General features: G+C 31.6%; 3 protein-coding genes across 3 annotated transcripts; 2 read left to right on the top strand and 1 right to left on the bottom strand.

Annotated features, from left to right (window-relative positions):
* The first annotated feature begins 1,812 nt into the window (after positions 1–1,812).
* On the top strand, positions 1,813–16,089 carry LOC109600724 (uncharacterized). The gene is made up of 6 exons (XM_049961625.1): positions 1,813–2,007; positions 9,553–9,747; positions 11,877–12,080; positions 15,462–15,665; positions 15,720–15,862; positions 15,916–16,089. Exons 1-6 carry the CDS (start codon positions 1,924–1,926, stop codon positions 16,004–16,006), a joined length of 921 nt encoding a protein of 306 aa, XP_049817582.1. The 5' UTR covers positions 1,813–1,923; the 3' UTR covers positions 16,007–16,089.
* Positions 16,090–17,448: 1,359 nt separating this feature from the next.
* LOC109600834 (Bardet-Biedl syndrome 5 protein homolog) lies at positions 17,449–19,135 on the top strand. Its single transcript, XM_020017029.2, has 6 exons — positions 17,449–17,543; positions 17,595–17,743; positions 17,840–17,889; positions 18,170–18,297; positions 18,351–18,588; positions 18,652–19,135. The coding sequence occupies exons 1-6, from the start codon at positions 17,494–17,496 to the stop codon at positions 19,054–19,056; spliced, it is 1,020 nt and encodes a 339-aa protein (XP_019872588.2). The 5' UTR covers positions 17,449–17,493; the 3' UTR covers positions 19,057–19,135.
* On the bottom strand, positions 19,128–24,923 carry LOC109600813 (putative uncharacterized protein DDB_G0277255). The gene is made up of 6 exons (XM_049961630.1): positions 24,606–24,923; positions 20,251–22,816; positions 19,903–20,218; positions 19,579–19,847; positions 19,395–19,525; positions 19,128–19,343 (listed from the first exon to the last, which is right to left on the bottom strand). The coding sequence occupies exons 1-6, from the start codon at positions 24,695–24,697 to the stop codon at positions 19,205–19,207; spliced, it is 3,513 nt and encodes a 1,170-aa protein (XP_049817587.1). The 5' UTR covers positions 24,698–24,923; the 3' UTR covers positions 19,128–19,204.
* Positions 24,924–25,606: the final 683 nt, after the last annotated feature.

Below are 25,606 nucleotides of genomic sequence, written 5' to 3' on the forward strand. Positions count from 1 at the left end.
TGATCAACTACTTTCATGTGAATGGCAGAACTAATAATCAGGAAATAAACAAACACACTAAATATATGATAATTGTCTTAGACAACCGTTTACCTTTAAATTTGTGCTTTCTAACACTTTGATTTAGGACCATTGTCTTTTTTTGTCCTAAAAACAAAACACAAAACAATTGGCTGAAAGATTCATATAATCCTTAAGTATAGCCTAGGTATTAAAATATATATCAGAGCATCTTGGTACGGTGCTAACTTTCACCCAAGCAACGGTGCTAACTTTCACTCCCGACACTGCACAAGGCCACAAACTGCACGTACTAGGCAAGTACCTAGACGATATGAATGCACATTTTTTAAATAATTTTATTACCAATAAACCAACTGGTCTTACTTTTTATATTGTATCCCATTGACATGCAGGAACTAAGGTACGTCAGTGAAAGTTAACACCTAACTTTTATTTAAATAATGCATCCCACGTTGATCGCGATTGATTTACAAATAAAAATCGTCAGTGATTTGACGTTTTAATCAAAATAAAGTCGGTGCACTGGTGCTAAGCTGGTTTGTTCGTTAAGGATTTTAGTGCTGGAACTAATTGTAAAAGAGAAAATCCATCAAGTATATCCTTTATTATCTTCAAGAATTCAAGTTTTTGTCAAAAATTGTTATTTTAGGACTATAACTGTTAACATTGTTCAAAGGTGTTAATTTATTAAGATGAGAAAGTTATTACCTGAATATGCTTAAGAGGCATAGGCATTTCAGTAACTCTGTTTATTAAGATCAAAGGGCGAAAGTTCAACTATAGTGAGTTGAGACACTCTTCTGTTGTTTAAAAATTCAATAACATTAAACTATACTTTCAGTAAATACATATGTTTACTAAAATTTTAAAAAAAGATTAAACTTGTGAATAATTTCTTGTTGTAAATTAACATAATTACAAATTGTGGAATTAAACTTAAATAATATCATATACACGGTGTTTCATTTTAAAATAATATGAACATATGTCTCAAACGTCTAAAAGTTTATGAACAATATGGTACGCCTCTGCTTTTTTTGAAACAAACATTTTATAATTCCCATTGACATCTGAGTAAATTGGGTTTATCGATTTTTTTCCGTATAAATTTTTAATTTTCACATATAAATTTTTATGACCAAATATAAACAATTTTTCCATTCCTATTTAACACGATTTAAATAAATATATTGGGTATATGTTGTCAAATATAAACATAAAATTTAGCTTTCCTTTGTTTCCTTTATTTAATTTTATCAATTTAAACGAGAAATATACTCAGTAAATGTTGTACATCATAAAAATATATATCATATCTTATTTTATTAAAATATGTGTCAATTAGGATAACTTTAATAAGCACAATTTAAATGGTTCTATTAAACCACAGAGTTTGTAATTTGTGTGTAAATCTCGTTACGTTAGAACGTTTTGTTGTTAGAACACATGGCTCAACATCTTAACTATAACATATAACAAAAGTTCAATTAGTGAGTTAATGATGATCGCTTGAAACAGACCATTAATCGTCTAAATAGTATACGTAGCCGATGAATTTTTAATAAATAAATTCATTTCTGTAATTGTTAATTATCATATCTAATTTCCCATAATCCTTAATGATTCGTTAAAAACGTTACGACATAAAAACAGTAATTGAATGAATCACAAAAGCGTATTAAGAAAAATGGACATTTATAATAAACACAAAACGTTCTAGCTCGGACTTTGCAGAAGAGGGGACAATATAAGGATTCTCCCACAAAAGCTATGATGCTCCAAACAATCCGCAATCTGCAAGTATAGTTTCATGTCAAATCCTTCAAGCGCAAGATGCGAATCGCATCCTTAACATCCAATCTGAACAGTTAATCCAGATCCATTTGTTTTTTTTTAATAATGTCTAAATGGTTGGTTCTGTTGATTTTTGTTACTCTATGTTGTTTATGTAGTGCACATACTGGACCTGCCAACTATAGAAAGGTATGTTTTATGGTTTATAGCTTACTCAGTTTGCATGTGTAATTATTGTTGCACAAAACGCGTGTAGAACATTAATCTTTGATAATTTATGGGCATTAACCTCCCACTTTTGAGATTAAATTTTTATTTTATAATTTATATATTTCTTTATTTTTTAATTAAGGATTTTAATTAATATAAACAATAAAATTATACAAATGATAAACAATATTCTGAAAATTATATATTTTTATATTATTGTTCATTAATTAATAAACTTTAATATACTATTCAGCATTTTAGTACCACAATTAATTTCTATAAATTTATGTTATCAGTTGGTTAATATACAAAGTGTTTCAAAAATAGGTAATCAAAATTTCTAACAATAAAGAAAATATAAATAAAATTGTTTCTGAAGTAAATACAGCTCCCCAAATTTAAATTTTTAAAATTGTTTTTTACTCATATTTCGGTAACATTTGGTCCAATCGTGTTTAAATTTGGTATATATTATCCTAAAATACTTACATACAATTCAATATAATGAACTTTTTTCATAATGAGAGAGATTTTCCTCTTTTTCTAGTCCTTTTTCTATGCCACTGATATATTTTTTTAAACTATTAAACTTTTCATATTATTTGCAAATTTGATTAATTTTGATTATCCCTGACGCTTTCGAGATATTTCAGTTTGAAGAAAGTTAAAGTGATCTTCATACAATACAATATCAAATAGGTATGATAAGGCTCTTTCATTTGGCTCAACTCTGTAATATCTAATTAATTACCTTTCATTTTTTTCATTTTTAATCAAAACTAATCAACAAAGTACAATAGTAACTTTTTCTTCTAAACTGTGCAAAGAATATAATTTTAATAGGCCCCTAGAATCTGGCCCCCCAATTGATATTCATTATAAAAATGTTTATTATATTAAATTATGGTATGTATTTTAGAATAATACATACCAAATTTAAATAGCTTAAGGAAATATGAGAAAAAAAAACATTTTTTTTTAATTTAAATTTGAGAGACCGTATTTTCTTCAGAAGAAACTTTAGAAAAAAAAATTATTTAGATTTTCTTCATTATTGAACATGTTCTATATGCTCCCAAATCTTGATCACCTATTTTAGAAACGATTTTCATTTTTTTCTTAGCCGATATAGATTAATTAATAATAAAAAGGAAAAATTATAGTATTAAACAATAAAGGTCAAATAAATCAATTTATAATAATTTGATTTTATGAATCCTAAAATACTTATTTGAAATTAATTATGAAAATTGAAAAATTTTATTATTATTAAATACATTATTTGCGAGTAAATTAAACATTGCATAATTATGCATTATAATTATAATTTTTATATATAAAAAATAATTATTTTTTCACTAATTCATTAATTCATTCTGTAATGATATTCGGAGAATAAAATTATATAAAAATATTGAATATTAAAGTAATTTTTGTTAAAATTAACATAAAATGTGACTGTTAAAAACCGTTTTCACAAAATAAATTAATCAACTTTAAAAAATAATGCATTGTGGAATTTCCATGTTACTATCGAAACTTTCCAATTACAGTGATGAGAGCATCTCTTGACCACGCAACCATTAGATTGATTTTTAATTTTATAGTCAAGTCCTCGAGGGATGATAAAAAACATTTTACCATAAAGATCGTGCTTAAAAAAAAGCAGAGTACAATAAACTTTGGACCATCTACTTTCTTTGGTTCCATGTGTTAAGTTCACGGCTTTGGTCATGGCATTATTGTATATTCGAAGTCATAATATCTTTATAATGGTTGCGTACAAATTGTCTAAATAATTTGAACAATTGCACGATTTCCTACGATTTGCCACTGCGCATTACGAAATTTTGGCCCGTGGTGGACAACAATTCACCATTTATCTACACAAATTCACTGAGTCATTTAAATGTGACACAAAAAACTTCTTAAATATGATAATTTTGACCCAAAACGTCTGAAAAATGTTGCGGCATATTAATGACCGAGATATTTGAAATCCAACATTCGTTTTTGTCGCGACGAATGTTTACAAATTTGTGCCGATTATTCCGCGGGATTAAAGAAAATTGTCGCCTAAAAACAGTGAAAGGAGCGTAAAATTTAAATTTGACATCGGATCGAGAGTTATCGATTAGTCGTCGCATTTGTGTGTATCCACCTGGAGATGAATTTGGCCGGGGGCATCGCAAATACCAAGATTATTGTGTGTTAAGATTGTTGTACACGACACAACGTCTAGGAAATTTTTATTGGGATAAGTCAAGGTCTGAAAGAGTCTGAACCCACAACTTTGTAAATGTTAAAACTATGTCGGGAACATCACGTTTTTAATTAGTGCATTAATTTATTTTAATGAAAGGACTCATTTGTCAAGATTAAAATATTTCTTTAATAGGTTATTTCTATATTTAAATTAGTTTTAATAATTATAGATTTACTTATTTATATCACATTACTCATCATTCAAATTTGGTCCACTAAACCGGATTTAATGAATTCGAACGTCTGTATTTGCAATCAGGAAGTAGGTTTATTGGTGTATCATCAAGTAATTACAGAAAATCTGTTACTTTTACTTAATGATAGGCGTAGAAAGGCAATTGTTCGATTTATGAAATATTGACAGGTCAAAATACAATAATAAAAAACAGTTATTTAATTACACACAACAAAAACCAATTGTGTTTTGTTTACTCGTTGCTCAATTAGTTCTTTGTTTCAAATATTTGCGAATATAAAAGGCGTGTCAACATTGTGAAATATTGTCTTACTTAAGTTTTTCTACTTTTACCATAAACTGATGATGAGTTCCAATTTAAATTAGATTTAATTTACGAAACAAATTCTTTTAATTTGTTATGCAAAACAGCATTTACTAAATTGTTTACGTTGTTGATGTTATATAATAAATAAATAATAAATTATTTATCAAGTGAATGTAGGTCCTAAACATCTTTAATTACGAGACTGTTTCCATAAAAAATGTTTATTAATATATTAAATATCAATCAATACTCAGATGTTTTAATAAAGGTTGGTACATAGCTATTATGCAACATTTTCTGATGTACAATTTTTTGTAAGTGTTGTCCAAGACATTACACGTACTCCTTCAGAAGTGAACTATTCTTTAACTAACTTAGATCCCCGCACCATAACGGCTCCTCCACCATACTTCACAGTAGGTCCAGTGTACTTGGGATTGTGCCTTTCGTTAATTGGTCCTCTCACCCATGAAATGTCATCAGATTTGAATAATTGGGACCGACTTTCATCGGAAAACATAATTGTTCAATTATGTTATTTAGGCTAAAAAAATTTTAAAATTATGACAGTATGTTCGGAAATATACGAATTTATGTCACTGAGACAATATAAAACAACAATAGTTAAGATTGCATTAAAAAAAATTAGCTAAAACATTTTTAAAAGGTTATATTAAAAATTATTTTTTTTTACTAGAAGATTTAATCAAGATTGCCTCGAAAACTTTTACGGCATTTATGACAACAAAATGGGAACTGCACTAATCCTGCCTCAAATAAATCTCAGATATCTTTAAAAGAATATTATTACGTGAAACTGTTTCATCCAGAAACTCACGATCGTGATCATAATACAGATAAAATGTTTTTAAATTTAGGTGATATTCCATGCATGGATATAGAAAGCTCCCTTACAAGTATCTACCAGATTTGAATTATGATTACCTTTACAATAAATTTTCAAAAATATGTTTTTGGTTAGTTATTACGGAAATGATCATAAACATTGTTTTTATTCATTTCCATACATACATAATGTATGTTCACGTCTCTTTTTTGTTAGAAAGCACATGAAACAGGAGAAATTGGTTATTTTGGGAATTTAATGATGCCTAATATTATTTTTGTTTTTTAGATATTTCAACTAGAAATTTAACTGTGTGTGATTATGGGAAGATATTATTACATTTATCATATACCTACTACATTGTGACATTTACGAATCTAATTATTTACAAATTGTACTTATATTCAGTTAATTCAAAGTATTATTTTTTATTAGTTATTAATAGTTTATTCAAAAAACTGAAAATTGAAGAGTGAACGTATGTAGTAATAAATATATGAATTTACTTATTTAATTAACTTGTTTATTACACATTATATTATCCATAAAAATTGTGACTTCATTGAATTTATTGTTTAATTTCATTGCCAATAAAATAATTATTTGTTTCTTGAAGGTCTAACTTAATCGCTTGTTTCCGTTCTCGCCTTACCCCCAGCTAATATTTCAATTTCTAAAATTTCTCAAAATAATTTTTCACTACACCACAAGTTTACAGGGTGTTTCAAGATTAAGGTAAATTATTTAAGGGAGAGATTCTTTAATTCATTTAAAATAAAAGTTTATATGGTGGTAGTTTAAATATATCTTTTTTTAATAATTGTCCCAAATTATACAAAATTCTCAAGGGAAGGTGTCATCACATTTACACCTACTTTTTTGTGATATTCATAAATCATTTACAAATTGTAATTGTAATCAGTATGTATTTCAAAACATTTTTAATTAATAGTCTTCAAAAAACTAAAAGGTGAAAAGTGAATGTATCTTATAGTATAAAAGGGTTTCGGTAGCATTTTACTTATTACAAGTTACTTTGTTTATTATAAATGAGATTATTAAAAGAAATTGTGACTTCGTAGAAAATATTATTTAATTTCATTGTCATTAAAATAATTATTTACTTCTTGAAAGTCTGTCCGTTCCCGTTCTCGTTTTACTACGCTAACGCGATTAACATCTTTAAATATTACGTTAAAACCTCTCCAAATATTTTCTTGCTGCTATATAAATAGCAATATTTGAAGTTTTTTTGCAAATATTTTATCAAAAGTATAATATAAAGAGTTTACTCTGATCGTGTTTTGTCAGTACGTTCACGAGATCCTCGAATATTCCAATATATATATATGGTACATATACGGGGTGTTTCATAAATAAGGTAAAATATTTAAACAGATTATTTTTGGGATCACTTAAAAAAAAGCTTTCTAAATGTCATAAATTTTGAAATAAAGTAAAAATAGTAAAATAGTAGCTTTCGTGCAGAATTTTAAAAAATTTTTGAAGAAATATGCTAGGTCATTACTTTAAACCGTGTCAAAAGTTATTTTTATAATTCTCAGTTTTGAGAGAATGTTTTTAACTTTTTTTCACTGTTTTTGCTTAAAACATTTCTCTGCATTAACATCTGAATGTTTTGCGTCGTATTGAAAGCTGTATTATAGTAAGAGGAGGACACTTTCAACATTTAATTTAATTTATTGTTAGATTTAATGTAATTATTTTAATTTGTTATCCGTTCTCAGGAAATTATTAAACATTCATGTAATAGTTCTAGTCTAACCGGTATTATTTCAACAACACCAATGAAAACCAACTAAATCTAATCTAATCTAAGTGCAACTTGCTCTATATAGAGAACTTATCAAGTTTGAATAAAATTGATTAAAATATTTTAAAATTATTAATAAATCAATTTTTTTTTTGTTCACAGTTTAACACCTCAGGAATTCTTTTTTTAAATCACCATAAACGCGCTCATTCAAATCTTCAAAAACAAATATAATGAAGGATCTATAAGTGGAAACTGTATTTTAGATATTGTAAATACATTTTTAGCACATGGTGTATTTTCACAAGACTGGGAAACTAAATAAATTCTTCGTAATGTATGTAAATTTGAATAAATTTTGGGCACAGTGTGAAATAATGTAATTGAAATTATCAAAGTAGTTTTCGTAAAGAACACTCCTGTGAAACTATCATTTTTAATGTATGTGACATAGAAAGTAATAAAATTAAATTAGTAAATTTCCTGAGCTTTTGAAATGTTAGACAATATTATTGTTATAGTTGAATAAGATGAAATGAAATTAGTCTTCCACAAGGAACAATGCTAGGGCATGTTTTGTTCAACATACATAAATGTATATTGTGAAATATGTTCGGAATTGTAATATTTGTATGTTTACAGGCGGTACATTGCTAGTATTCATATTGATTATATGTTTGAAACTGTAATTTAGGGATTATCTGGTATCTTTAAATGGATTTATGATAATAATTTAAGTTTAAATAATTATAAGTTTATAAAGGTCACTAATAAAATGAAAGACAAATAGCTATTTTTACTAGTTTAATAATTCATATTACAAGTATTACTCAGAGTCTTTCACTTTGCTCAATACTGTTTGCAGTGGGTGGACTTTTTCCTCATCTTAATTTTAATTTTATGTAATGTCCTAAGGGCTCATTTTCAGATAGGGATTTATAAGACAAAATTACTTTTTTGAGGTCCACTATAACTCCTATCAGTTTGTCGCAATAATTGTGAAACTCCCAGTTATCTGAAAAATTGAGTGCCATCCGATAATATATGTTAAATCATAAAACACAAATATATTGGTAAATATTTGAATAAAAAAGAATTATACTAAAATGAATTAAATAACATCTCAAAAATAGAAAGCTTACAGTTAAAATTGGGAGTACTTCAACCCACATATTGAAATAAATAATAGAGTCCCTCAGAGAAGCTGTTATATTTAATATATGTAAATGATATCAAGAAGTGTTTTTTACATTGTATTCACTTTGTATATGCAAATGATACCCACAATAATAGCTGTTCACAAGGACATCGAAGTTGCAACAACGAATGCAAAATTAATTTCGAATTGTTCAAATATGGGCACATAATAAAGGACTACCTATAAATAAAGACAAAACTAAGAAATTGCATATTAAATTATCGCAAGACAGAACAATGCTTACTGGTGACATAATCTTTCCCTCATCAATGTTTACATGAGGAAGCAGTACATTGTAAATGTACGAACAATCCACAAAGGTACTTACAACTAATAATACAACAGGTTTTAAAATTCTACTAAAGCTCTATTTGAATTGGTGTTATTCTACGGAGTTTCTATATGGGGAACAGCTTCAAATTGCTTAAAAAGTTAACCAGAAAATTAGACAGGAAATTGCTTGAGTAACCATCCACAGAAGTTCACTGATTACAACGGTTTATGTTTTGTATAGAACAATAAATTTTACGAACAGACTGAAGGAAATCCTAAAATATTGGAAATTTCAAGGAATAGTAGGATATAGACCTAAGAAGGACTATTAGAGAAGAATGGATAAAAAGGCAGAATACATGGAAAAAATAGTGGAAGGCGAAGAATGGAAAGAACAGAAAGAATGAATATAGAAACAAAAAAAATTCACAGGATAGGATAGATTAGAATAGGATGTAAATAATGATAATTTTTTTAAAACTATCAGCCTATATAAAGTTTTTTGCTTAAAATGACCCCAAGAATCACCCCTTAGATATTTTACCTTACATTTGAAAAACTTTGTGTCACATGACCGTACTGAATGAACACAATGAAAAAATAGAGAAGTTAACGTTCTGTGAACCTTCTTTGTTCTGTGACATTACTATTATTTTTTTTACAGAAAAGACAACTCTTTCGTGAGCACCTCCTGCCGCATCAAGGTGGCAAAATTCCGGACTCTGCCTTCGTGCCCGAACGGATCAGTTTGAACAGGCTGAACCAAAATGGGTTTTACACGTTGGACGGCGTGGTGTTGGAACAGAAGTCGCCGGACGTGCATCACACCGCCAAAAAGTATCCGCCGCCGACCATCAAGGTAAGACCGATGGATTTGCCTTCGTCGATTTCAATTCGGCCCTTTTTCACCGTTCCGTGTGCGAGTGCGAGAGAAAGTACCGCTGCCCGTTTAATCCACTTTACTCTCGATATAATTAAACAAATTGTGCTGAACCTATTTCCGTACGAATAACGGCACGTTACATAAAAATGCCGTATGTTTTAGTTTTGCGGTGCGACAATGGTATAATTGTGGGATGGAATTGAATTGAATAGAAATTGGAATTAACAAAGAAAACACGGGATGATTAATAATTTAGTTATTCGTAACTCAGTCGGTTCGTGCATCCAGACGGTGTTCTTACATATTTAACGACTTAATTTATTGACTCGTTTCGCTGCTATACGGAATTTTCAAAAAGAATTATCTCTTGTTTCTTGCTTCAAAGTGCATTTTCATGTCTCTGAACCAGTGGTGGATTAGCCATTAAGCAAGATAAACATATGTTGGGACATCAAAGGTAAAGAAGCATCTCAGAAAATCTCCATAGTCAAATACGTGGTACAAGTGTAAAGAAATGTTGTGAATCTTTAATATAACTTAGATTTCGACTAAGAAATTTATATTCAGAACTAATTGTATGAGTCAATATAGTTATTGTCTTAGACAGAATGGTCCTCTCTCCCGATTTTTTTTATGTGTAGAGAAATGTTGGGAATCTTTAATATAACTTAGATTTCAACTAAGAAATTTATATTCAATACTAATTATATGAGTCAGTATAGTTATTGTCTTATACAGAATAGTCTTCTCTCCCAATTTTGTTATGTGACTCTCATGGCAAAATTTGGATGGTCATGATATTGGGAATACCGCAAGATCAGCAATTCGCCGGTCCCATTTGACCAATTTCTAATACAAATGTAAATTAGAAAACTTTAATTTCATATAATTTAGTAACCGCTGCTGTACTCACTGTTGGGCTAGTTAAGGTTTACTCTCTCTATATTCAGTAGTTTTAAAAAATTAATAGTATAAAAATTATGTTTGGTTGAGATGTCCTTGTCATGTAGTATCAAAAATGGTTTAATATATTTTAATAACAGGTTTGACAAATATCATATTCAGCTATGGCTTTAACATGACAACCTATTAAAATACTATTTTCTATGTTTTGTAAACGACGTTAAATTTATCAGAAGTATATGTCATCATAACTATATAAGACAATTATATAAGTATATATAAAGATATTAGATAAGTATAAAAAAACATATATTTTTAGAAAGCTTGAGTTTATTCTGATATAGACAAATTTATAGTTATAGTTTAAGTAGACACATTTTTTAAGGTAAGTAGTGTCTGTAGAAAATTTTTACAAATAAGAAATGTCCGTTAAAAATTAGTTTTTGATAGATATTTCAGAAACGGTTAGGGATATTAAACCATAACCATTGGTATCATCATTTTAAAAAATTGAGTTACAAATCCTCTTTCGAATTTTTCTCTGTCTGTTTTGGAAATACGAGTATTCGTCATTGCCAATTAATTTGAGACACCCTGTATATACATAGTGCACAAAAAATACATCAAAACTCTTTTATCTGATTAAAAAGAGATGCTTTAAGGTTTAAGAAAACGTTACTTTGGCATAAACCAAATTGATTGACTGACAAACAGGTTTTATTCCGTATATTTCTCGCATCGTCGAAATCTGTTGTTGTATCTCAGCATCGGCGTGCACGTCTGCTTTACGATGGGCCCAATGTATAAAAACTAAAATAATATAAAAAAAGGTTTTTTTTCCTTTTTTTTATGTGGCCCCTAAAAAGCTGCAATCCCTCCAGAGACAATAAGTTTCACTTAGCCCTTAATATCCGGATAACTGAGACTTTCGCGGGTAATGTAAAACCGGCATTCACTTCTCCTTTAAACTAAAATAAAAAATAAAATCGGTGTCGCCCTGCAATTCTGAATATTGATGTTAAAATCCGAGGGAAAATCTGGTTTCATATCGTGGTATTTGGTGTGCAAACAGAGAACGGAATTGAGATGGATTTTGCATTTTGACTCTTACACAAACAAACTTTTTGATTTACATTTAAATTATATTTACCCACCGACGAAGGTTGGACAATTAATTAATAAATATTCAATTCCCGCTTTAGTTAAAACTGGCGCCGGATAATCGACACGTCGCACCGCCGGGGAGACAATACACGCCGAGGGTGGTTGACACGACGTACATTATCAGGGAGCCGACGAGATATAGGTTGTCGCCGCATCAGATACTTTACTTCCATCAGTTGCCGTTACCGCCAAAAGTGAGGTACATACAAAGAAGACCAAATGAATTATATAACGCTGCTCAGGTAACTAACAAATAATTCATTGCGGACCGTTAAAGTTTTCAATTTATGGCTTTTGTCTAATTTCATGTGATTTCATGATTGCAGATATTCAAGGAGTTCCAACCTTACTTGAAGTCGTTACATGCCTACGATTGATACTACATCTAAATGGTCAGTTGTTAATTATGTATTTTTAAATTATTTATAATAAAATTTATGAAAAATTAAGTGGTCTTATTCAATTATTTGTTCTTAGCTACTGTAAACTGTTAGTGAGATCCTTCGCCATTTTTAAAAGTCTTCAAGTTACTGAAATTAGTTATTTTTAAAATTATAATTATTCAAATCGTTTTGTGTAATATTATAATTAATTTAATAATATTAAATTAAAAAACAATAATATTTTTATAGTATTTTTATCTTTGGTTATGTTTTTGAAGTTTTATTATGAACCTCCACCATTTTTAAAACTAATGTTTACAAACTTATGTCTAAAACTTAAGTATAGTCCAAAAGTATGTAAAAATAACAGATGAACTGTTAAAATAATATAATTTACTAATATTTATTTATACTATATTTTAAAAACTAATAATTTCATATTCTGTGAAGTGTTACATTTATTTTTTTTTTAATTTACCTGGACATAAATATGCAAAAGCAAATTTAATTTTGAAAAGCATTCTTATTAATTCAAGTAAATATATAAAAGCAACTTTAATCACAGAGGCATATACTTGGCTAATTTTCGAATACATGACATGGCATCATTTCTTCAATATGTGGAAACAAATTGATTTTTAATATATCTTTTTACATAAATCGGTCCATGTGTCCTATATGATGAAGGAGGCCTACGACGGAAGGAGAGAAACAATCCCATATCATTATTATACCACCCTCCTGTTTTTAGAGTGTTTATAAGTAGTGGTGTGAACTTCTGTCCCTGCAGAACATCTAACATAGGCTATATCACCATTTTAAATAAACTAAATGTAGATTCATCACAACCTATCGTTACAGTTCTGTGGCCCAGTGGACGTGATCCTGAGCAAATTGAAAGTGGGCCTTTACATTCTTAGTAGAAAGCAAGGTTTTCTTTACACGTCTTCTGTCAAAGAAACCCTCATCCTCTAAACTTCTTCTCATACTTCTTAATCGAAATTTCAGCAACTCCCATTTCCTCCAGGTAGGCTTTAATTTGAGTTAATGATAAGAATGGATTAAGCTTGACCTGTTTTTCTAATTATTTAATTACATATTTAGCTGTAAACTTTTTCAAAAATCTAAAAGTAAAAAAGTGAATGAATTTTATAGCATAATAAATACATAAATTTACTTATTTAAATAACTTGTGTTTTATAGTCATATTATGCATAAAAATTGTGATTTCATCGATTTTAACGTTCAATTTCATTGCCATTAAAATAAATATTTTCCTCTGGAAAGTCGCCAGTTCCCGTTCTCGTCCTACATTAATTTAAAACTATCATTATTTAATTAGCACATTTTAAAATATAACAACTCCAATAAAATGTCACAGCAAAATTAAAATTAATTTAATTAAAACAGACATTAGAGGATGTGCACACGTATACGTAAAAATTGTAACGAAAACGGATAAATATTAATTAAAATGTTCACGTTTCTCCCTGGGGAATTTTCATTTTTGCCGGTCCATTCCGTTTTTTTCCCGTTTATCTTTACCCGTCCCGCCTGAGCCTTCCACAAATATATATACATCGAGTTTTTTTATTTGACAATGCTATCCAGCCTTTGGGAATTGTGTGAATTTAATACGGAATTATATATTTATACGTGTTGCATGCAGCACGTTACTTTTTATTTCGGTTATTGTAACATATGAGTGCGCATTTCTATTACAGTTGACCAAGCCGATCGTAAAGACCTAATAATCGATACACAAAACCGTTTTAGCAGTTGATCTTTTATCAGGGTCCACCTTGGTATGGGAATTACATAACAAGAACGACTTTAGAACGATTACAAACTTAAATACAAGCCCGAGGCTAATTTCACAATTCCTTTCCATTTAGATTGATCTAATTTAAGGCCAGCCACGGAAAATTGGTCTAAATAAACCGATTGCACTAATTAATATATAATATTTAATCGGGTTTGTTGGTTAACCATTCAACCTTGGTCAATAAACGTGAGGAAAGGAATCTAAAGTGACTTTTACCGTCTTCCAGGAAAGTGTGGCAGTTGGGCCATAACTTCTTAATTCTTAACAGAGTTTTAATTCCTAAAACAAATTTTTATTGTAGCCAAAATTACATAATTATTGAAATATCACGTAATATTTTTTTAAACCTTTTATTTTATTATATTTATGTTTATTTTAACCGGTAGCTCTTTTGTTAAAGGCGATTTCCCTCCACATTAAAAAATTCTCTTTTGTTGTCCATGAGTGGATAATAAAGTCGGTCGTTACATGCGTTTTTATGAATGGATTGTTAAGAGAATAAGAATAAAAAAATAATTAAGTAGGGAAAGTGATATGTGCACATATGTAACCTGTATCTCGACTAAATCTTAATCTTAAGTCATTCCACGTTTGATACCAGTTGTGTGAAATATGTTGCGTGTACTTTGTGTCTGCGCCGCTCTTGTTCTCGTCGCCGAATCAGTGACAATTGTAAGTATTTGAGCGCATAAATTATATTAATTTTAATAAGCATAAAAAGTTTCTAAGGTTGCCTTTGTGGCTATTTTTAAAACACGTGTCCTTCCATGTGCAAAGAATAAAATTAAAACATTAGAATGGATAAAATGCAATTTTGTTTTAAATTATTTGCTTTCAACACTTTTACGATTTGTTTATTACACATTATACTACATTGTATTAATTTAACAATAAATACTTAGTTTCAGGAAATTCTTTCAAAAAGCCCTGAAATATAAATAATAGTATACAAATAATGACCCACTTTCCACAATTTAATTAATAATAATTTAATAAAGTATAGAAATAAAGGAGTGGTTCAATTTGTTTAAAACTATTAATTTCATTCAAAAACAACTTGTTACCTTAATGAGCTGATCATCGATACATTGATATTTATTGTTCCTTAACTGTAGAAAGTTATATCCTCCAAAAATAATCATAGTGATTTTGAATAGTTCAACAAATACAATATTAAAATTAACTTGTACAAACCTTTATTTAAAATTTTATTTGTGTGATTTACGATGAAATACGACATGTGGTTTAATTTTACAACCAATTTAAGAGAGAGTCTGATGTACATTCACCAAGCCAATCATCATGCAATTATTCACACAAGATTAATTTATTAGGTAGCACACAATTTCCTATTTAACTAGCGCAAATTAAATCGTTAGAAATTGCTACGCTGACTTAAATTCTTTGTTTGGCAGCAAGCTTATGGCGGCCACAACGGATACGCGGTACCGGTGAAGCTTCGCCAAGCCGAAAAGGAACAACAACAGGACTTGTCCAAAGTCCCCGGAGTGCCGGGGGTGGACTATCCCCTCTATCACACCGTACCTCACACCAGTTTCTCGTGCCACCACGTCCCAGCCTTGCCAGGAATGTATGCTGACGTAGAAACTGGATGCCAAGTACTTTCAACACTTAATAGTTTAGTTTTTCGTAATTAAATGTTTGCATTTAAGGCTTACCACGTGTGCCACGACGGACGTGAAGGTGAAAAGGGTGCTTCGTTCCTGTGCACGAACGGCACTTTGTTCAACCAAGCCGAGTTTGCCTGCGATTGGTGGTACAACGTGAACTGCCACGAAGCTCAAAGTCACTACAGGTATGTCAAAGTTGTAACACTGATTGATTTAGCTAATTTATTTGTTTTTGTAGGCTCAACTTGGATCCAGCCAAGAACCCCTACGTGCCAAAAAAGAAGCCCGAAGAAGAGCTTCAATATGCGCCAGTAGACGCTAAATATTAGGTACTTGAATTATGGATATTCTAGGTGCTTTGGCGTAAATTATTATAAAATTAATTTATTTTGGAAATAAACTTTTAGACTAACTTACGTCTGGTTTTATTTATTTAGTCGTGTCTTGTCAAATCAATAGACTTCAGAACTATTTGAAACCCTACAATTTTACATATGTTTAATCCATGTAAATTCAATTTTAGCGAATTCAGGAACAAGTGTTATTTACTTTGCATGGCGTTGGGAATCTTAACAATTACCAAGGAAGTCTTTTAACATTCATAGTTGCTAACGTCAAACTCGTTTCGTTTTCTGATATGAACTGAGCATAATATTCCTTTACTAGTTGAAAGTGTAACTTAACTTTTTTCCATTAAATATAAATAATCCAGATTTTATTCGTAGTCCTTGTGGTGACCACCACTTAAATAAGTGGAGGTCACATGTGAAGTTTTAAAGTTGACCCTAAAGTGAAGTTACATGTTTCATACAAGGAATTTATACTATGTTGTATTATGTTTTTACAAACCTTCTGATATTTAGCTAAACAAGCAAGATAATGCTTCTAGAGGTAAAATCACTGAAGCTAAATTATAAAATTATAGACGGTTTAGAAGCAGTTTCAGAATTTAAAAATGAAATAATTAACACTTTGACTGTGTATTTGACTGATGAAGGACATTCAAATGTTAGGCCTCCAATTTATTCCTCAGATCTTTGTTAAGTTGTCGAAATTTTTTTTTGGAAAATAATACGTGGAATTTGTGTTAATTTTCTACTTTAGCAATATTTACATAAATTGGAGAACAATAAATTAAGTGCATATTTTAATAAAATATATTTATAATAAAATATAATATAATTATTTTTTTTATTTTAGTGTAGTATGAAAATCTCTGAAAAAATCTCTTTTACTCATTGTGAGAACTGAAGCTGAAGTTGAAGGAGCTAATCTTATTTGTTACAGGCACAACTTGGTTCCAGCCAAGAATTTACACGTGCTAAAAAAGATGACACAAAGCGAGCTTCAATATGTACCAGTAGAGGCTAAGTATTACAGAACCTGAATAGTGAAATTCTAGATGCTTTGGAGGAAATCATTATAAAATTAATTTATTTCTGAAATAAACTTTAAACAAACTTATATCTGGTTTTCTTAAACCCCGCGTCGAGAGAAATCAATAGACAGCAGAACTATTTGCTGCCTTACCATTTTACATCTGTTTAACCCCTTTAAATTCAATTTCAGCGAATCCCCGTTAAATTCTGCACATGAAGTGCGAAAGACTTTTTCCTTTTATTTCAGTCGTAAAAGTCGACTTCTTCCCCAGTAATTCCCCAGGCTTTTGATTGATTCATTAAATTACGTACAGGTGGAAAGCGGGATCGATATTTTTACATTTCCTTCGTTCAGTCGTTACGAACAGCAGGTGCAAAACAAATCAATACAAACACGCTGCGTGTTTATTTATTTATTTTCAGCATTCAAAACTAAAATGGCACTAACATGGGAGGACAAGGAGGTCCGGTTCGACATACCGTACATGTAAGTAATATTTAAGTGATGGCGAATTGGAAATTCAACAAGATATTGCAGGGAAATGAGGTTGAAGCTGGGGGAGAAGGTTATAGACCGGTTGGAGAACATTGAAGATACAAAAGGCAACGGCGGCGACAGGGGCAGATTAATTATTACGAATATTAGAGTGTTATGGCACTCTGTTATAAGTCCCAGAGTTAATTTATGTAAGTACACGTTTTTAATGTTACCTGAGTTGCATATCAGCTATCACAAAATTAAATTTTAACAATTTTATGAACACTTTTTGTTACACTTTTCAGCGATCGGATTTAATTGCATTTTATCCATAAGCACAAAAATGGTAAACTCGGTAAGTTACTGTTAATCAATAGTTTTCTATTTTCACGAGTAATTCATTTCACAAATGACAGATAGTTTAATATCTGAAAGATATTTTCTGCGGGTTAATTCAGTAGATGATGAAAGATTCAAATCGTTACTGTTGTATCTCAAAGAAGGATTTGTTTAGGATTTATTATAACACAAACTGTTTATCCCATTAAAGCTACGCTCAAACATAAATCCGTATTGATTTAGGATTTAAATACACACAAAATCCAATGTAACTAACTCATAAATAATCTCCTCAGAAATTGAGAGGGACAACCCAAGCTCTTCATTTATTAACATCCTCAAACAACAGTAGATTCGAATTTATATTCACGAATCTTGTGCCTGGGAACATGAGACACTTCACTTCCGTCATTGGAGTACACAAGTAAGTAATCATCATGAGTCGAACAAATTATCCTTACAAATTTGTTATTATAGAGCATTTTTATCGTCGAAGTTGTACAGAGAGTTAAAACTTAGAGGAGCTGTGATTCATAACAAACAATTAAAAATACTGCCTTTGGAACAAGTGTTCTCTACTTTGCATGGCGTTTGGAATCTTAGCAGCGACCAAGGAAGCCTTGGAACATTCATAGTCACCAACGTCAGACTCGTTTGGTTTGCTGATATGAACGAAGCATTTAATATTTCCTTACCTTATTTACAAATTGAAAGTGTTAGTAGTAACTAAAACTTTTTCCCTTTAATAATAAATAAATAATTAAGATTTTATTCGTAGATAAAAGTTAGAGATTCCAAGTTTGGAACAGCTCTTGTGGTGACCAGCTCTGAAGTAAGTGGAGGTTACATTTTGGGTTTTAGAGTTGATCCTGAAGAGAAGTTACATATTTTGTACAAGGAACTTGTGTCGCTCTATTCTGTTTATACAACAAATCCGATATTTGGTGTCGAATACAAATGGCTCAACAAGCAAGATGATGCTTCTAATGATAAAATTATTGATGATTTGGAAGAAATTTCAGAACTTAAAAACGAAATGAGCAATACTTTGGCTGTGTATTTGGCTGATGAAGGCCATTCGAAAGATAGGCCCCCAATTTATTCGCCAGATCTTGGACTAGCTGTGGAAACTGTTAAAGATGGATTTACATTGCAGAAACTTTGGGAAGTACTACCTTCATAAAGTTGTAAATATTAAAAAATAAAATTATACTTACTTGTAATTTGGATTATTTTTAACAATAAAATCAGTGCATATTTTAACAAAATATATTTATAATAAAATATAATTTATTTATGTACATTAGTCTAAATATATACAAAATATTCAACTATCGTGGGGTAGTATAAAAACCTCTGGTAAGATCTCTTTCACTCATTGTGGGAACTCTTGACTTCCGCTCAGGACTAATCGTCCTTCCGCTGACAGACATAATTTCAGGAAAGTGTCTTAAAATTTCAGCATATTCTCTAAAAAATTCATCCCATTAAACAACATCCAAAAAAATAAATCGAAAATACCTTTCACTAAATAAACTATTGTTGGTTGAGTCTTCTTGGTACCTAGGCCTTGTAAGATAATATCTCCTGGTACTAGTTTTCGTAGGTCTTGGCTCCAATCCTGACGTTACAGAAACAGGTACATCGATTTTCTATCAACAATAGACATTATAACCTTCACGTACACAAAATATTACAATTATACCTTTTTTCTAGTTAAAGCATTGCTTTGAATATCAGGTAGCCACCTTTTGTAACCATTATTTACTGAAACAGATTTGTTAACACTGGCATCCGTGTAAACATTTCCAGCCTTACACACAGGATTTCCTTCAGTTTGTTTCGTTTCCTGTTTTTGCATATAGTCTATTCGTTTGTTTCCACTTTTACCATTGGGAAATCTCAACCTCATCTCCAATTCTGGAGCCAATTGTCCATAGCTGTTAGTTCCACTAACTGTTACAGACCATTGTCCTTTAACTACCAAAGTTAGTTTCTACAGGTTTGACTTACTACTAGAAGCGTTTACCTGTTTTGTTGGGTTCTGGTTTTGGATTCTTGGTCTTACTGGGCGTAAACTTTCTGGATTTCCCAGATGGCAAGTGTTGGGAAACATCTTCGCTGCTGGAGGTAAACTCCTTAAATAAGTCAGTCTTTCTACCACTGCTCTTGACAATTTTCAAGGTGGCCTGGCTTGAAGCAGGACTTCTATGATTAGCTCTTAGTTCATTGTTAATGTTAGTCTTATTATGCATATCATGAGTTTCATGGGGTTTCTGAATTTGATCAATTACTTTGCCTAAATAAAATCGTCTAAATGATGCGAATAAAATTAAAGAGTTGTACGGTAGGTGCTCTTATAAAACTAAGTGCATTAAGTTTGATATGTTGAAATGTTTATACCTTCATCGGATGTACTGTCGGGTGACCCCTGATTCTTGTGAAGCATGTAAAAGGTTATCCACCCTTTAGGAATGGTCGACAAATTTTCATCCCTTACAACGGCAATTGCAGCTTTGCCTTTGTAGGTAGGGTTTTCTTTTGTCCTGCTTCCCGTCGCAGTGTTATTTGTGTCTATTTCACTATTATTATTGCTTATGTCCTTGCTTAATATTTGATTTTCTTCAGTTGATGATTGCAGTTCTTCGGGTATCACCTCGAACTTTTGTAAATACTTTGAGTTTCCTGAGTGTTTTACTGGAGAAGAAGGACTTCTACGTTCAGTTACTATTCTACTACTAGTCTTCTCGACTTCTGTGGAGTTGTTCAGTGTGTCAATCAGTATGTTAGCTATGAGTTGGTCCAGTTTTGGGTCGATTTCAACTTTATCGAAGTCTAGGAATGATGGCTTGTTTGATTTATCATTGATTTTAGGCAATTTTTGATTAATTAAGACTGGTATCTTAGACTTTCCTTTAAACATTTGATTTTTCTCCGTGCCATCAACACACTCCATAATTTCTAATATCTCTATCCTTTTGTTGTTATTGCTGAACTCCGTTTTGTGATAAATTCTGCGAGGTTCGGCATCGTAAACGTATTCGTTTTTGCTTGTGTAAATCGGAGTGAGCTTCTCTTGCATTTTGTTTCTGGTTTTAGGCATCCACGGTTTGGCTTTGCTTTGATGGTACTCCGTAGAGTTTTCCTTGGATATGGATTTTCTTTTAACGGATTTGGGTTTGGGTTCCTTGTCACGTTTGTCTACTTTGATACGTCTTATACTTTCTATACTTGGAAGAAGCGGTTTGCTTCGTTTCTTCTGCTTCATATAATTGACGTGAGGGAGATTGGGGGTACTATTTAAATTAAAATCCGAACTGGTATCTACTACGAAATGAAGTTGATTATCACTTGCACTTATATAATTACTATCGGATCTAGGTGAGCTAAATTTGCTTTTGGTTTGCAACATTTTCTCCTCCCGTTTCTGTTGACGCTTCGCTAATTTTTCACGAACCTTCGTCGGCATCAAATCGGACACGGCTTTGGTTTCAGTTTGGTTCGACTCGATAGGAATGAAAAACGTCGAGGGCTTGGGGGTTTTAGATTTCTTCTTGTCCGTTTTGTCACTGTTGTCGGGCAGGATGGGGGTTAGGTTCATGTCACCTCGCACCAGTTTGTCGTCGTAGTTGTTAAAATTCCCATCAATCCTGGGCGAGTGTGGGTCCTCCAAGCTGTCCACCAGGCTAACCGTGTCTGATTCTTTGTCCTCAGACTCCGCGGATGAAGTGTTCACCTCCATGGAGGAAGTACGAGGAAGAGCCGAGAAGCGTGGCACCACCACTTGAGGGACTTCAGCCGGCTTACTGTACGGGCTGCCGGTACCAATGTTACTTATCATGTACTTCACTATTCGGCTGTGCTCGGGGTTGTCTGTGGTTATGTCCTCCTTGCGTTTTAGAAAAAAACTCGGCACTTGTTGGACGTTGATCACTTCGGTGTTTGTGTTGTCACTGATTGGGATTGGTATTGTGTTCACGCTCACTTGGTTCGAGTTTGTTTTGTTCACGTCTTGAATGACTTGTTGGAAAATTAGGTCTAAAGTTGATTGGCTCAGTTGGACGTTCGAGATGACGTTCAGGTTGGTGACGTCTGAGGTTTGGGTGCCAGACTCATTGACGTCGCTCGTTTGTTTGGTGTTGCTTGTAGAGTCCCTCGTTGAATTATTATTGGATGGACCGTTGTTGGCTTCGTGGTTGCTAATATCAGACTCCTCGATGAACTGCTTGGTTATTTCTGACGAGCTAGTCTTTGTTGTTGTTGTTGTTGTAGCAGTTGTGGAATTGTTGTTGGAATACTGTGAGTTGGTGAAGGCTGAGTCTGAGTTGTCTGAGAAGGTCGTGTAACTCGTTGTGGTGCTTCTGGTGCTATAGCTTTCACTTTCAGTTTTTGGCGTGAAAGTTTGAGCTGTCCGATTGTCCAAAGATGAAATGTTTGAGTTGTCCGTGGTGGAGTTGTTGCTGTAGGACGAGTATTCGTAGTTACCATTGTAGACGGAAACTTTACGTTTTGGTGACAAACACCGCTTGTTCGAATCAGTACTGTCACCGAGATGTTTCGGGGACATCTTCCGGTTTTGGGAGAAATGCTGCGGCGACGTCTTAAATTCGTTGCTGTTCAAAGAACGCCTGCTTTGCGACTTGTGCTCGGGTGATGAATGAGTGGACGTTAACGAATGGGTTGATTTTCCTGAGGACATTTTGCCGAAGGAATGTTGCCACTCATAAAACGATCCAGAAAACCTCGAACTTGTAAACGGCTTGCTGTTACTCCACATCCTCCTTAATAAAGTCGATTTTCTCATTAAACCCGAATCGCGTTTTTTACTTAAATTAGGATCACTTCCAGCGGCAATTTCGCCCCTCCATTGGCAACTTCTTGTATCGGAGGTTTGTGTAATATAGCTTTCTTGAGATTCGGATCGTTGTTGAGCCAGAACATGCCTTTTAAAGAAAATTACTTTTAGGTCAGAATTAAAAATGTATTCGAACACATAACTATCCCACTAAATGGTCTATGGTTTTACATCTTATTTTTATTATCCCATTACATGTGTGTCTCCCCCTAGTTTTTCGTTCAAGGGTATTTTGTAGTGGTAAACTTCCTTGCCTACTTTAAAATTCAGGTCTACACAACTACACGGGAGTATCGATTTTATTAAAATTTTATTGCAGCCCCTACAAGAGTCCCTTTTCATTATTTTCCCTTTATTTTTACTAATTAAAATATTCAAATTCGCCAGCAAAACCGATTCGGGGGTGTGCCATTTCAATTCCATACACCTTCGAATGTTCCCCCTTTTTTTTCCTTTTCAAGTGAAACTTCCATGTATCTTATAAATTATAAAGTGAGTCTCCAGTTTCTCTTTTATTGAATGATTTATTACTTGTCAGACGGACGGTCAGGGAAAATTGAATAATTTTATTATACGCAACTCAAAACAACCCCTATGGCTGCCATTTTTAGTTGTCGAATTGAATTTATACGAATATGTGAAAGTTGAAACGGATGAAAGATCTAATCAATTATTTTAGAATTATTGTTGTACTAAAAATGAGCATTTTTTGAAGCTTTCAGAGTGACTTAAAAATAATATTTGCCAGCTTTATAAATAAACTGTGAAAGTTATAATTAAATAGTGATGAATTAAGGCACATTTATTCCCATTTATCACACATATGTTTCATGCAACACGCATGGCTGCTCCATTCTTCTTTTTAACATTCCTCGTAATACTTATACGAGTATTAGTCAGTATTTTAAATATCCTCACTATAAATAATCTAAACCACGGAGGCAATTCGTACCGGAAAGGCTTATCACCTATTCAGAATTAGACAATGTCGTACTCATTGAGGTGGAATGTGATAAATTTGCGTCGAACAATACCCATTACTAATCAATTAAAATTGTTGAAGATACTGTTTAACACGAGTAAAATTGTCAAAGTGAACACCACGAGTGAGTCATGTGATCTTTAATCTGAATATTTCTTAGTTGTCCGGAGATCGATGAAAACTACAGCGGGTCACGCATAAAACGCCCGACTTGAGGTCACTTTTATTATTATCAGGATAAATTTTTGCGTGACCGTAACAAACTAATAAAAAATCAACGGACGTTACGATTATTGTGTGTAGTAATGGAACTTTTCCCAACCGGAGATAATAAACCATCGTTTCCATCGTTTTATTGAATCCTAATCGTTATCAGCTAGGAAGTTTACTGCTACCAGGAAAGTTATGACTCATTTCGGATATGGTATTTGGAATTAACGTAAAACACAATCGGGTTTTGTGGCCAAAACAACTTGGCAAATTATCAGTGCTGAAACTTGATACACCACCACTAGAGCGAGTTCAAGAAAGGCCAGAAAGAGAAGAAGACCAATTTAGCGTAGTACGAGGGAGTATTGATATATTTTAGCCTTGAATGTTCTAATCTTTCGGGCAAAAACAAATGCAAATCGCTTTTTATTTCGAGGGTATCCTTGAAAGCTTTTAATAGCACCTAAGGACACGTATTGTTCAAAACACCTCACTTTGTACACTTAATTATTCAATTTTATATATATATATATATATATATATATATATATATATATATATATATATATATATATATATATATTAAAAAAAGTTCCTCTGAGTACAACCCAAACCAAAAAAAAATATATAAAACACATCAATAATCCTTCGTACGTTTATATAGAATAAAATATATAGTTCTTACTTTCTCATAATAGTTTCAGGGGCACTTAATCTTCTTCTGAGGAGCACTGGAGATGGAATATCGGTGGAATAACTGCTCGCCTTTCTCTCCATTCTTTCAGGTGAATTGCACGAGCTGAAATAAATAACACGATAAAGAAATACACATTTATGCACCTGTAAAACGATTCATGCTTCCCTGGTGGGTTAATAAACACACATTTTTTTATGTCCCGCTGCAATTATATCGGGGGAGGCGAGATGAAAAAGTAAATTTTAATTTTGCCGGTGAAAGTACGATTAGGTCACCGGCAGTGTGTCAGAAATAGACACTTATTTGGACAGAATGGGCATTTTTTATAAAATACAGTTGACGACTTAAAAGCATTAGATTAAGAATATTTACTTTAATGGTTTATATTTGTTCAACGTGTAAAACACAGTAATTTGTGATAAGTCTGTTGTCTAAACTAACTACAGGTATTTTTATCTGCATTTTTCTCATTGAAACCAACGCAATATTTAAAACATCACAAACTAAATATTTACTATACTATCTATAGAAGTATTTGCTTTTTATTTATCTTTTTGTTTTAATGAATTAATATTTGTTTATTGTAATCTTGTACTTTGTGTAATTCGAGATTTTTTTAAAGTACTTTTGGCACGTTTTGTGAAAATTGTCACGTGTATTTTTGTTATAATCAGATGACAAATATCGAATTTCATAATGATCAATACTCTATGAAAACAAGTCGCAATATTTTAACTCGCCGTATTTAACACAAAAATTAAAAATATTATTTTAATTCGTTGTCAAATTAGGGGTTAAAAACAATAATAGTATTCTAAAATATTGTCTACACCCAAAATAAAGGTGTTAAAGTAATAAAGCAGACTTAATTCGTGAATAAAAATAAAAAAATCAATTTAATTTAATTAGCACAATAACAACAGCTGAGTCACATTAAAACATAAACAGACTGAAGTGAAGAAGAAAATTCAATATTTACCTGGTGACGA

This window comes from Aethina tumida, chromosome 1 (assembly GCF_024364675.1).
Source record: "Aethina tumida isolate Nest 87 chromosome 1, icAetTumi1.1, whole genome shotgun sequence".
Lineage (NCBI taxonomy): Eukaryota > Metazoa > Arthropoda > Insecta > Coleoptera > Nitidulidae > Aethina > Aethina tumida.